Source organism: Puntigrus tetrazona, chromosome 9 (assembly GCF_018831695.1).
Source record: "Puntigrus tetrazona isolate hp1 chromosome 9, ASM1883169v1, whole genome shotgun sequence".
Lineage (NCBI taxonomy): Eukaryota > Metazoa > Chordata > Actinopteri > Cypriniformes > Cyprinidae > Puntigrus > Puntigrus tetrazona.
In genome coordinates, this window is record NC_056707.1 from 11490250 (window position 1) to 11504943 (window position 14694).

The window sequence follows — 14694 nt, forward strand, 5'->3', positions numbered from 1 at the left end:
GAATAACTTCAAACATGTCAGAAAAATGCAGTCTGATCAGAGGCATACTGTGGTGGAAAGTTCAGATCTCCCAGCAGAGTCTGAACAAAGGTTAATGAGATGTCCAAATGATTTTGGCTCAATATTAATTATGGTATTTTCTTGGAGATCATAAGACCAGAAGTCTATATAAACCACTGAACATTTTTGAGAAATGTAAGATAACTTGTTTTCACTCGAGTTTTAGTTCTTTTTAACTTGTGCGGTCCAATAAAAGCAAAATCTTCTATTCTAGAAATGTCACTTTTGGATAAGTACAGAATTTCTCAAAGATCTGCAAAACAGAATGATTGGTGAGATACTATCTTATCTATGTTATTTGGTGCTTATCATCTTAAAAGAAAGATTTCTTGGACTGTCTCTGTGAAATGAATCACATAGAGATAGGAAATCATTTGGTCTGAGTACATGCTTAACTATGCTCACAAATAGTTAGATTTCTCTGAAAATCTGAAACACTGAATGCACATCTAAGACATTTACAATCTTGGCTATCAATATGTTACCCACTTGAGATTAATTCTCTTAATATCATTACAGCCATCTGATATATTAATTGGAGTTGGTAGCAACTGAATAGTCATATAATCGAATGTCTAAAGACACAACTGAATATAACTTTGCTGCTGTACACAAGTCATCAACGTTAAGTTCATTTTACTCGATGTTTAAAGTATTGATTTTATGAACTCCAATTAAAGAAAGATCTCTGAGAAATCATTGTTTGAAACAAATTCCAAAGCAGGAGAGGTTCCCCTAACAAAAATCAGGCTCCCCGTCTATATGATCTACTCTCGTCCTAGATACAAATGCAACTCTTCAATATTGAAAGTAGTCGGTATCTGAGAGCATCAGAAGTGTTGAACATTAGGCAGTTTAGATACTGAAGTCTATGTAGCTCATATTCCCTTAGATTAAACAGCTTCAGGGATGATGCTTTGTCAGTCGACAGAGGACCTCAGATATATCAGCCTTTAAACACACATTAAGTATGTTTATTTCTTACAACTTTGGAGCTGTTTCAAAAACATTTGGGTGCCAATAAGTGATAAACTATTACATGAAAAGAGACAAAGAGTTAAGTGACAGAAGATGACTGGAATCAAGAGCTACCCTACAACAGATTTCTGAAGACAAGTAGGAATGATGTTAATGAAGTAACATTGGTCAATCCATTAAAAGCTTCTGGAGGGATCTCTGAAAAACATCCAGCAATTTCAAGGTATTCCAAAGAAACAAAACTATGAGAATGAGCCTGGAGTCAGGGCACCATGACAGCCTTGTTCCACTTTAATGCAGAGGTTAAGCAAGTTTGATGAAGTCCACGCAGATCTTCTTTAATGTCAGTGACATGATGGCACTCTCTGTAACGTTTGTCTTTCCAGGACAGGTCGTGGTAAGCAGCAAACTCTTCCACATCACTGTAGAACAGGCATTACCAGCAAGCCAAGAACATACACATGAAGTCTTCAGAAACAATATGAAAAGTGAGAACAGTGGCAACATCTTCAACTCCTTTAATGATCTTCAATAGCTGTTTTGTCTTTGACTGGAGTGTAGTTAACCATGTGAGAACATTTGAATAAGAACTAGACTTCCCTTTTCTGTTTCCCACGTTCTATTAATGTATGACTCTTAGTCTCTTGCCTTCTTTATCTGTTGCATTAATACATATGTACTAGGACTTAAAGGGAAATTAACCATCTAGCCATTTAGTCATTATTATTAAGCAGAATAATTTTGTTGAATTACAGCACTTTGTAATATTTATTGGAAGAGGTTAATGAAGCCTAAATAAGCCAATTTAAGAGCAGTCTCATATAAGAATTATTCTCATGCAGGGCCTGATTACACAGCAAACGTAATCAGCTCTGGTGTAATGATAAAAAAAATCATGGCATTTTAAAGTTTGCTGGGATCAAGATCTGACATCAAGATTTGGAATATGCCTATTTTATTTATGGTGTTTTGCATATAAACATCACCACCATAACAACAACAACAAAAAGAAAAACACACTGTAAATGGCAATCCCAAACTTTTTGAGAGCTTGTAAGCAATGTTTATGGTAATGTTTAAATGTTAAAGTTAAACAATTTAAAAAATGCAATTTAAAAAATGAAATACCCATTGTTTTGATCCCCATGTACATGGAAAAATCCCATTGATCAAACATGGTAAAAAATTGCTTTTACAAAGGAAGTATAAATTTTCAGTATCATACATAAATAATTTAAGAAGCAAAATGTCCATCACAATTATGAGTATACAAAGTAACATTTAAATAAATTATCTTACATTCAGCCTACTTGACATATGTAATGTATGTTTTATTATATTATTAAATATTTCACTTTACATTGGTCTTGGGAATTACTAGCATTTTTAGAAATTTAAGACAACTCAGCATGTTTCAGTAAAGGTATATTAACTCTAAAGTGGCAGATCAAAAGCAAAATACATATAAAATAAAAGGTGTGTTAGTAAAATAAACCTGTGGGCAGAAAATATAAATATATATATATATATATATATATATATATATATATATATATATATATATTAAAGAGCTTTTTTATAACATGGAAAAGTGCATCCAGTTGTCTCGACTGAAAATGAGTTTATCGATATACTCACTAGTTGAGCTTGAATAGCTTGTTTAAAGTTCATGCCTTCCAGAAGGTCAGTGCTGACCACTTTGGTCACACATGCTTGCAGAACAATGTTTGGCTCACAACTTTGTACCTTTATCCTTATTCTCAGTGTTGCCATTCTCATCAATACTGAAAGCCACCATTCTCCAAAGCGTAATTCTGCTTATCCTGATCCTCAGCTGTGTGCTCCATGCGCCTTCCCCATCCTCCTCTGATGCACCCCTACAGCGCTTTGTTGAGTAATAAACTGCAAATACACACGTGATATGAGTCAAAATTTATAGTAAAATGATTTTTCAAAACAATCAATCATTCTCAATGAGTAAATATAAGTGAAACAAAAGTTTCTACTGCCTTCCTATTGCAATCCAGCTGCAACTAGTTGGAAGATACTGTAGATTAAGGGAAAGCAAACATGAGCTCAAGCTCACATGAGTGGCTAAAGGAGAGCTGGGTAATAGTACTGGCCAGCTGGGAGTTCTGCCATGCCTGTTTCTAAAGCAATGGTGCGGCACCTGAAACACATCCAAAAGAGAAATAAAACCATCACAAAGTGTTTTTTTCTACAGTCTTTTTGTGAAATTTGTTGATACTTCATACGGATTTGCGCTAACTGTTCCAACAAACCATCTAATGTCTTATGGGAAGACAAAATTGACAGATTTTTACCTGTGCCAAGGCTGTCCCACAAAGCGTGCCAGGAGAAAGCCGAGACCAAAGCCAATGAATGGATAAATGGTACCGATTATCCAAAGCGAAGGAGCAATGGTCCACGAGGACTGATACAGAACAGCACCTATGACTGCAATGACGATGACTAGAAGGATTCCAACCACAGATCCACCTATACATACAAAAAACAAAATACACATGAAGCTATATGGCATGCATAAGTTTTACAATATACATGCACAGAAACTAAAGCTTACTTTGAGGATCTTTTTGGCTGCTTTGGGCCACCTGTGTTTCGTGTATATCCCAAGACAGACAGGCACAAGTAAAGCCACTAATGTTGTTCCTGGAATGATCATCAGCAACATTAAAGACTAAACAAGTATGTAAAACAGAAAACCTAGAGTTTAGGTCATTTGAAGCTGGTTTACGATGCTGTCGTAAAGGGATCTGGATAGCATCGCCTGGAAGTCCCACACTGTGAGTGTAGATGAGAAGACAAAGAGGCATCATTCCCAGAGCCAGAATTGAAGAACATGTGGTCATGCTGATGCTATGGGCAGCAGAAATCAGTGTTTAGTTAAAAATTGTCATAACGGCTTTATAAACATGCATCATTGGATTCTGAAAAATCTAATTAGCAAGTGCTGTTCAAATGATTTGGGTCTACAGTAGCCAACATCAGAAGTGGATCAAAGTTCATGAACATTGTGCTAAGAACACGGGTATTGTTTTGAATTTAAGACAATTTTGATAAGGTTTTGATTTTCAAAGGTCGAGCTACTATGGTTCACAGCTAAAGGACTATAATTACAATTCATTTTATTACATTTGCCATTCTACTAAAACAGTAAGCAATTAAATATTAAATAATAATAAAAAGAAAAATGTTATGTAGAATTTCAAAATAAAGACCAAATTTCCATCTATAATAGAATTTACTAAACAGCAAGGAATCTAGTTCAGCCTAGTAGACATTTATGTCATTTTATGCGAACAATGAAGTGAATGTACAAATGACGCTGCTAATGCCACAGACTTCATGTTTAAGCGAGCTGGAGTTTACATGCCAGTTCATTTCTGGGATCTAGCAAGCCTTGAATGTTACAAGCAGGATGATATTGAAAAAGCGAATAGACTGATAGTCTTACCTTGGGTCCATGTCTCCATCGAGCCAGTAGCAGAAGACATTAGAGCTGGAACCTCAGGGGCAACAGCCCATGATGATGATGACTACAGCCTGGATTGGAAGCACGTTGAAAATCAAGCGAAAAGCGCAAAAAGCTGTAAAGGCATAATGCCAAACTGGCACAGAAACCGATAAAAAATGCCCCAGGGTCTGCGGATGTGCACCCACAGCTTTCTTGCTTCAACAGTGCAACCCATCGAAAACATGACCAAAGCCAGCATGATGGTAGCGTGGTGCTCATCACCGTGCTGAGGATGTCATTGAGCGGATCATAGGGCACCAGGCAGGGCGTGCCCGTGCAGATCGTAGCGTTCATGCGGGCAGGCGGGGTCTGGTTGATTGCACATGTTGAGAAAAAATGAGTTTAAATAAAGTAGTGAAGAAATAAAGTAGGATCCTGTTAAGGAAGATGGTGTAGGTTCCAATCGAATGATTGAGGTGATGATGCTTCTTTGACAAAGCGAGCTAAGATTCCAGATTGTTTTTTTTTTACATTTTTAGAAACACCTTTTCCCCTCTTAGTGCCCTCTTTCCTGCATCCTGGGTGACAAAAGTGAACTTTTACCTGTCTCTTACAGCTTTAATATATGTGTGGGGTCTATAAAATAGAACAAAAAATGCTGAAAAATAATTAACTCATATGCAAAAATGTTTTGTGGGGTCAGTGTCCAAGCATAACACATAAAACAAAGAGAAGAGCGTGAAAAAAGAAAAAAAGATGTAATTGTTTGCGAGTTAAGTTTAGCCACAATAAATGCAATTGCACCCTCTTGCCATTTATAACACTGTGGCACTTAAATTTTATTGTTTTTCTCCAGGTATGGCCCTGTACCATCACCACACCACGCCGTTTCTGAGTGGAGGACATGTGTCTACCTGGCCCAAAATTATACGTGCGTCATAAAGAAGAAAAAACGTCATGTCATAAACCATATGATTGTTTTTAAAGGACTTTTTAGAGATATAAGAGACTATAGGAATGCATGGCACCTCACTTTCTTTCAAAAAGCACACACATATACCTGTATCTTTAGTCACAAAGTAAAATTTTTTTGTAAAAATTAAACACTTTGAGGCGCTTGTGCAACTACATAAACTGTGCAACATCTGTAAGGACACTTAGGTTCAAAGTACATTGATGGAATTGGTATTGTTCTCGCAGGGTATGTAAAAAAATAAAAACATAAAAGCGCAGCTTGTTCAAGGCTTTTTAACTGTCAGCGAAGGACCCTTTTAATTGTTTTAAATATGGTTTCCCCACTTTAAAAGAATTTAAAAAGAAGCTCTGTTTCAGTATTCGAATGGCTTTTGTGGGGTTAAAGACCAAGCGGTTATTACACTGAGATTCTAAACATTTTGAACTTTGAATTCTAAAATTAAAAAAAAGAACATTTAAATTCCATTATTTGATGAAAATAAAAATAATAATATTTTTGGTATTGGTTTAAAATACTTCTAAAATATTTTTAAATATTTTATATTCTGTCTAACCAACTGCAACTTAAAAACGGTTGTGATAAGCCATGTCCAATCCATTATAATCTTGTAATACATAATAATAATGTTAACCCTTGGGTGGAATTAATAAAACCCCGCCTTAATTAATTTAGGAAGAGTAATGCCTGAAAACCATGTAACATAAACCATAACACAAAACAAACCAAGGAGAAGACATGACACAGAGATCAAATTCAAGAGTAAGAAGTCCTTTTATTATCCATTCACTGGGTTTTACCAATTTACTGGAATTTAGGTTCAGTAATTAACAAATTCTATAAATAAGCCACAGTTCTTAGTAATTATGTTAACAGACAAATGTATCTGGAATTTGATCTGATCATATCATGGCGTTACCTTTTGGTTTAATCTTCAAAAGAGTGAACAGGATGTAACAGTCACATTTAAAGCAACACTTTGTCATTTTATTTTGAAGAACAAATATTCCACTTGACTATACAGCAACAGACAGTCATTTGCAGTATAACCTAAAATATAAATATTTTAAATCATACACTTGATTTCTGGATCATTCAGAGAGTTTATGGAAGCTGGATGAATTCTGAAACCAGTAATATTGTGATTCCAGACTCTGTATTATTATGAAAATAATAAATACATAGATTCAGTAATTAAGCAGTTCAGATCAGTCATTTTCAAATTGGTTTTATGACACTGGGTCCAGACCTCAGGTTTGTGTTTGTGACATGTGGAAAGACAGTAAACTCATGACTGTTTAGCGTTGAGCTGTAGATTTCCGTTACATGTGCTATGAAACACCTGAGCAGATGAATCCCGAGAAACTGGATTGAACTGCAAGTCAAGCGAAAAGAAAAAGTTATGTGTACACATGTTATATCATATGCTACTTATCACCTTATCTGTGAAAAGTGACTTCCTGTATTGACACACGAAGCAAATGCAACCGTTTCCAGAACTCCTATCCTTATCTTATCAGCATGTTGATAACCATCTGACCACATTAACATTTTTCATCCAACAGAGAACTTTCTAAGATTCACTGATATATCTGTATAAGAGATGGATTTAATTGCTGGTGATCAAGAGCATCATATAAACCCAAAAGAAGTCGTAGGATGAGTGTGCATTATTAACTCACCACTGCTCATATGTGCATCAGCATGATGGCATGTCAAATATCTTTTAACATTGCAATTACCTCGTAATGTTGAAACAATGCATGAGAAATCATAATTGTGTATTATTAATCTCTTAAAATTCTTGCATTGCTTAATATTTTTGTGGAAATCACGCTACATGCTTTTTTTTTAGGATTTTCTGATGAAAGTAAACCTAAAAAAATCCAGATTTATTAAAAATGAATTTTAAATTATAATATATATAAAATAATAATAATTATAATAAAAAAAAACACATTTTCTTTTTAACTGTTACTTTTTTAACAGTTTTTGACACCTGGATAATGTTATTAAGCTATAGTTTGTCAGAATTGACTTCAGCAAATGTGCGTTTATGAATGAACAAAGTTATATTATGTTTATTTTATTATGTCTCTATATTTTTCTAGCTTGTTGCAAAGTTTCTTTTTGTAAAAATATGTAGCTGTGGAACACCGACCAGACAAACCGAGAAAAAAAATCCCACAACAATGTTGAACCCTGTTTGTGTGTAAACCTTTCTGAATTTAAAAGGATTATCTTTATAGCATAAAATTAAAAGAGAGTGTGTGTCTGCATAACATGCATATCTCACCTTATTAGAAATGGCTGTGGGAAGCACGTGCTGGTTTGACTTTTGATAAAGTCCCGAAGCTGTAGAGCAAGAGCCAACAAAGCACCCTGTCGGGTTCTGTCTATTTTAGTTACCACCAGCTAAAACATGACCAAAGAGAGAGAGAGAGAGAGAGAGAGTATATAGACAGATATCTAGATATATGAAATACATTCATTCCAATGAAGAGACAATAAACTCATGTGCATCAAAAAAGAATGAGCCTTGAATGAAGAAATTAAAAAGCACTTTTGGCTTTGTATATGATGATACTTTCAATGATACTCACTGTGAAAAGTACACATACAATTCATGATGCATCAAATCATACAATTTGTATTTACAAAAATCGGGGCGTTGAATGGAATTCAGATGAAGCTTATACCTTTTTGCTGTTATTTGCTGCAAATATTAACACTTTAAACTGAAACCATGTTAAACTAAATGAGAAAAATGACAAATTCATGAAGTTATAATACTTTAATAATAATTAACTATAATAATTAAATAACATGTAATTAGTTTTCTATGTCTAGAAATCACACTTTTACACACACAATCAGGCTACCCCTTTCTACAAAGTATTAACCCCGGTTCTTTAATGAAACAAAAACGGTTGAAAAGGTGATTAAAGAAAAACATGTTTCAGGTGTTTTGTTTATTTTAAAGCATTTTTTGCCTTATTATTATATTAGCATATAATACTCTATCGACCCCTTCTGGACAGTAAGAGCATGACAGATAAACTCACCACATAAGGTAAATTGAACTCCTCACACATCTCCACAGCAACTAAATCTGCCTTCTGCAGACCTGCACCTCCATCCACAAGCAAGAACGTCCTCACCAGACTAGAAGACATCAAAAAAAAGAAAGAAAAACTTAATTCTATCCCTCATTTATACATCTAATGAGACAAGCTTTGTAATTCACTTTTTTATATAAACTCAACACAAGTATACACAAAAGCATTGTGAGCTAATAAAAAAAAACAGAATCAACTTTAACTTACTTCTGATGATCTAGAAGGTAAGGTTCAACCATTTCTACAAAGTCCCGTGGGGCCTTGTGTCCGTACCCTGGCATGTCTACAAGAGTAAAGGCCTTTCCCACAGTGAAGAAATTCAGCTTTTTAGTGTGGCCCTGGGTGAAAACGAAGATTGAGAACGAGACCATGGAGGACCGAATGGCAGAAAACATCCAAGACCTGCAGACTCACCGGAGTTTTAGAGACCCGCACGTCTACCTCCGGCACAAGAGAGAATAAGGCACGGATGAGAGAAGATTTTCCCACATTACTTCTGCCCATAAAACACACCTGCAATATAAACAAGAACTCAAAGCAAACCCGAGACACAGTTTAAAACATCTAGTGCAGAGGGCATATAATGACTTCAAATTATTGTAATATTAATATACTAAACAACCTAAATTAATTAAAATGCCAGAAAAGGAGAAATACAAATATACAACCCAGATGTAAACTGAAATCATATTTCTTTCTTCCCAATTTTTATGAATTCATGTACAGTTTGAGGCAACTGTATTATTTAATGAAGTGATGGCTACTAAAGAAAATCTTATCTTACCTCTGGCTGTTTAAGAAGAGGCACATGGTCTAAACGGACCGCAGAAGTAGAGTAGTCAATGCTATGTTTAGAGGAGGGAGTGAACAGCGTCTCGGCCTGACGGAGTTCCTCCAAGCTGGGATGAAAGATCTTGAATTCTTCCTGGCTGACCTGTGAGGACAGGTGCTCCTTCAGACTGTTAAAGGGGTACAGGAGAGCCTGGCGCCTCCTCTCGGGGAGCACACACGTGTTTGATGGAGGCCAGCTGATGAACGCACTGAGATACCAAAGAACAACCTGCTATATGTGTCTGCAGTAGAGGCAATGCCTTTATCCTCAGCATTGTTAGATCAGTTCTCTCAGTATAACAATTTTGCCTCACTGAAGTCAGTTTTGGGATACACTGATTGATTCATGCAGTAAATGGGATGTTGAATTCAAGAGGGCTTGCTTGACGGTTTCGGAAAAGTTAATCTTTCTAAGATTTAATGAATTGAATATTATGGTTCATGTCCATCCACTTGGGTCCTGTGTCTTCACATAATACAGATGCCAGTCAATCAGCATTTAAATCATTATACAAATAAACATTTACCATACATGTGCTGCCTTTCGCTACGTTTTAAGACGTTTTACTCATAAAACGTACGTCTAACATCTTACTGCAAGCAATGTCATCTTAAATTGATTAGAATTAAAGTTTATAAAAATCTTTTACAGCCCGAAATGAACTGGTTAATTCCGAAAGCACAATGATAAATACTATTACACTAGTGAAGTAATACATTTATGTAAACAAACGTTTAAAGAAAGCTCAAAAAAGGCGATTTGTTGAGAATAAATCGATCGTACTTATGTAGCTATGCGTGTTACATCTGAACCGATCCAGTGGAAACAAAGAGAATAAGAAAAGTTCCGCCTTTTACTGAATACATTATAGGAACCGTGAACCCTAAAGAGTAATTTTATCAAAGCTATACCAAACCTTAATTTACCACTATGCTGCTATATGTTTTGCTGTGTATATAACTGTACATTGTGTTCATTACCCTTTACAGCACAGCTTGTTTCAAACGCGGCGCCACACAAGCAAGGTACCACTTACAATATAGTTATAGAGTAAGATCAATAAATAATAGATCTATTTATTTATTTTATTTTTTTTACCTAAAAACATGCTTTACTGTTATGATAAAACATTTTAAAATCAATAGCATCTAGCCTGTGTAACATTGACATTGGTGCAATACTTACAATGAAATTACAATTACAATGAAAAAATTAAATAAAGTGAAATAATAAAAAACAACAACAACAACAAAAAAAGCATTAAAAATAATTATAAAAAAACATTTAAAACTAAAACATTTGTGCCGTTTGTACTGATATAAAACTGACCATTAGGGGGCATCAACGTATAACAGTTATCAGAGTTTGATCCGAGTTTATTGCATTATGTAGCACACCTAAAACAAATACTTATTTATAACGATACTCACTCTTGAAAAAATCACACTGTGCAGAATTGAATTTTTATGCATTTACCATACATGATTATAATTCTATAAACACCACAGCCTTATTTCTTTATGATAGGCCTACATCTCTGAAACTCGGACTGAGCTAAGTTTAGTCTTTATTGCTTGACTGAGTTCAGGAAGGTGTCACCCCGACAGTCACCCTGCCTGACTTTTCACTGACACAAAATGAATGTGTACAGCTGTGAATTTATCCCTGGTAAGATTGTAATCTATAATGGCCTTTAAATCAGAATAGGGCCGGTGTAGCTACCACAGACAGTTGAAGGGAGCATTTATGGGGCCTGCTATTGCCCACCATCTAAAATATTTATAGAGCTGTAGAAAAGGGACGTTATAGCCGATCCTGGAGCCGTCTCCCAACATCAGCTGTTACTGGATAAACCACCATACTGACCTGAGATCAGCCAGTATCTGCATAACCTAGAAGCATTTATAGCTTTCTTACAAAAACCCAGACTGGAATAGCAACATAAATCAAAGAAAACTCACTTACATCCGTAAACTGTGTTGAAGAAAGAAAGATGACCTAGCCATTCCTTACGAAGGCACAAACTGAATTTCCTTTCTCAACAACACTAAACCAACGGGCAGGCACACAGATCACAGTGTAGAGTGATATGTGAAGCATTAAAAAAAAGGATGGAAAGTCTAGTAGATGGAGACGAATTGACAAGCAGTCAAATGAGTTTGGAATTGAGCACAGAAGTGAATAATGAAAGAATCAGAATACTAAATGGAAAGATGGAAAGTCCTAGATGGATGAGGATATTAGGATGGAGATCCAGCAAAGTAAAAACAGATTGTCAGACAGCTTGAAATGAAATACTAATATGCATGCTGCTTACTGAAAACAGTGCACTACATACCACTGTATATTATTGTATTATTATTTATGTGAAATAGTGCTATAGGCAAGCATACATGTTCATACAAGTTCAGTGAGTACAGTGTCATGTATAAGTAATGTACTTATTTATACTTATTTTTAGAAATACCTATATGTATTTGTAAATATCTTGGTCCTTTCCCTTACAGCTTGACCCACCTTTAAACCTGTCCTTAACCTTCCCTGTATCCCCACCTCAAAAAGTGTTTTGCACTTATATTGTACTTATTTTTGATGCACATAGGGATGTAGTTAAGGCCACCTAATATAAAGTGTAACCAAAACTTGTTCTTTTAGATTTTTAATACAATAGTGCAGAAAATGATCTGGCACTAGTCATATGAATAGGAATAAAACATTCATATAATTTAATAGTTGGTTTTGGTAAATAATAATAGCCAGGGGGTGCATACTGTGTAATGCAAGAAATACTATGAGTAGTAGTAGTACAGTATGCCATTCTAAACACACCTGCAAAATTGACTGGTGATACTCCTTACTGTTCATTTACATACACAAGGTCAACCAGCTGATGGATTATCAAATGTAATGCCAAAGGGATAAAATAATCCATAAGTGATGCACATTTTAGAAAAAGCTGCATCTTCTTTTTCATCTGATCTCTTTGGGATCATACCAGATTGGCAGAGATATTTTTGCTGGTAAATTCTACAGAAAAGCGCCAACGAGATGCAGCTGCCGCGCTCTCAGACTCAGTACTTAATACCCCATCACGGAACGAGCACTTGTTAATGTGACACTGAGTGATGTCCACCCTGACCTCTCTCCTTCTCTCGTCTCATTTGCATGTTAAGCATCCTGCCTCCTTTCACTTCAGCATTGTGACGAACGCACAAAAGGGACGTCTGCCACCCTTAACGCCTCCGCTTCACCCCCGTTCTGCTCCGTCTCCTAATAATGAAGCCATACGCAGTTCATCTCAGATGACTTCACACAAATCAGAAGGGTCAATCGTTCAAACAGCTTAATAGACTGATGGAATGTAACTTATATCTGACACGCTGGCTTTAATGACACACTCAGAGGCGATAAAAATGACATAGTGACACACAAGACAAAGAGTCGGCCAATGCGATGAACACACCTATAACACGACCTCACAAAGGAGCTTCTGCTCCAGCCACGCACCCCGGGCGGTGACTGTGTCCTCTTTGTGCGTTTTATAAGAGGGGAGGGAACGCCAAGGAATATTTATATTATATTGGGGGAAAGCATCTTCCTCAATATAACTACAAGGTTTTCAAAACTTGATCACAGGCCAGCTATGTTCAGAATGAAATACTAGTAAATACACCTTTATTCTGCCTACTATTTTTACAACAGCATGCGAAACAGAACACATTCGTATGCCTTTATAAATATTTTTAACAGCCGTGAGCTAAATTGTGGATACATAATCTCATTAGGTATTGGTTAATGTAAGAAACGCTGTCTATTTATCATCCTGGATACCACAGTATTCTTAAATTCAGTTTTATTCATTACAGCTGAGAAGGATATGTTGCAAATTTTGGCTGAAAAAGCCTCCTAAGGGTGATTTGCTGTAGTCTTCCATACTTGCCATAGTCTTCCAATACTACTACTACTACTACTACTACTACTACTAACAGTACCAATCATTTTCCAGAAGTCGTTACTTTCTTTTCAGTAGTTACAGCAGAAATGAGAAACAAACAATGTTGCTTTAATATTTAGTCTAATAGTTTAAATAAATAGTTTTAGGTATACTTTTACATTTAGCTAGCATGGCAAGATTTCAACTATTTTAATATAATGTACATTAAAAATATGTTTTAATATGTTAAAAAAAAGATTTATAATAAAGAAAATGCAGTAGGAAGAAGGTAAAGTTGAGCATTACACGTTTGATAACTACTATATTTTATGTTGTGCATAATTTATTCAATGCATACGGACAACTTTTAAACTGTGCATTATACGATATAATTTACAGAAAGAGCAAGACCATGATGCTGTGAAGCTGAACATATTCTCTGTGTCATATATATATAAACAAAAAGAGAGAAACAAAAGGTGGAAAAGGGGTAGAGGCTGCTATTTGAAACATCAGTAAAATAAAATTAAGGTTTTTCTTTACCCTGTTTTCCTCAGTGAAGACATGGTAGCATAAATATTTTGGCAGGTGGTGTTTAGAGGGTATGAAAGCTCAGTGTTTGGGATATCGATCGGGAACTGTGTGCCAGGATCTGCAGAGAGAAAGAGGGAAGAGCAGAAAGAGAGAAAGAATGACCTTGAAGCAGGAGGTTTGACTCGATAAATAAACTGCAGGAAGGAAATGCTTGAGAAAACAAATTTGGTGCCACCCAGGAACACTAAGACTGTCCCACAAATACTTGCTAGATGAGAGTCCTAACCTTTGTGAGTGTGTGCATGGTAATACTTTAGCAGAGGGACCGATTCTCAATATTAAGTAGTTGCTTTCTAGCATGCATTGGCCGTTTATTAGTACTTAAAAGATCACATGTTCTGCATGTTCTACATCGCTAATCAAAACCTAAATTTAACAACTACCTTACTATTAACAAGGGGCAGATGAGTAGTTTATTGAGGCAAAGGTTGTTTGTTTGTTAATAGCAAGAACTGGACCAAAATGATTTGTGATATTTATACACATTTATATTAGGGTAAATATCATATATATCAACAGCAGGTGTGTCAACCTCAGTTCATTGAGAGCCACAGCCCTGTAGAGTTTAGATGTAATACTAATTAAGCACAACTGATCCAGCTAATCAAGTCCATAAGGCTTATTTGAAAGCTATATGGTATGTCTGTTGCTGCAGCGTTGAGATGGACAACCCTGATCTACAGCATATATATATATATATATATATATATATATATATATATATAT

The 14694-nt window shown here is 35.6% G+C and overlaps 1 protein-coding gene and 2 pseudogenes across 1 annotated transcript; all 3 read right to left on the reverse strand.

Annotated features, from left to right (window-relative positions):
- LOC122351486 overlaps window positions 1–1582 on the reverse strand; it is a 1701-nt pseudogene extending 119 nt beyond the window's left edge.
- Window positions 1583–2741: 1159 nt separating this feature from the next.
- Window positions 2742–4870, reverse strand: LOC122352004 (annotated as a pseudogene).
- A 1827-nt stretch (window positions 4871–6697) lies between these two features.
- Window positions 6698–10246, reverse strand: LOC122351308 (GTP-binding protein 8-like). The gene is given in 7 exon segments (XM_043248275.1): window positions 6698–6864; window positions 7786–7904; window positions 8555–8654; window positions 8816–8946; window positions 9023–9121; window positions 9393–9615; window positions 9617–10246. Coding segments are annotated over 7 exon segments (927 nt in total). The 5' UTR covers window positions 9715–10246; the 3' UTR covers window positions 6698–6707.
- Between the last annotated feature and the right edge of the window lie 4448 nt (window positions 10247–14694).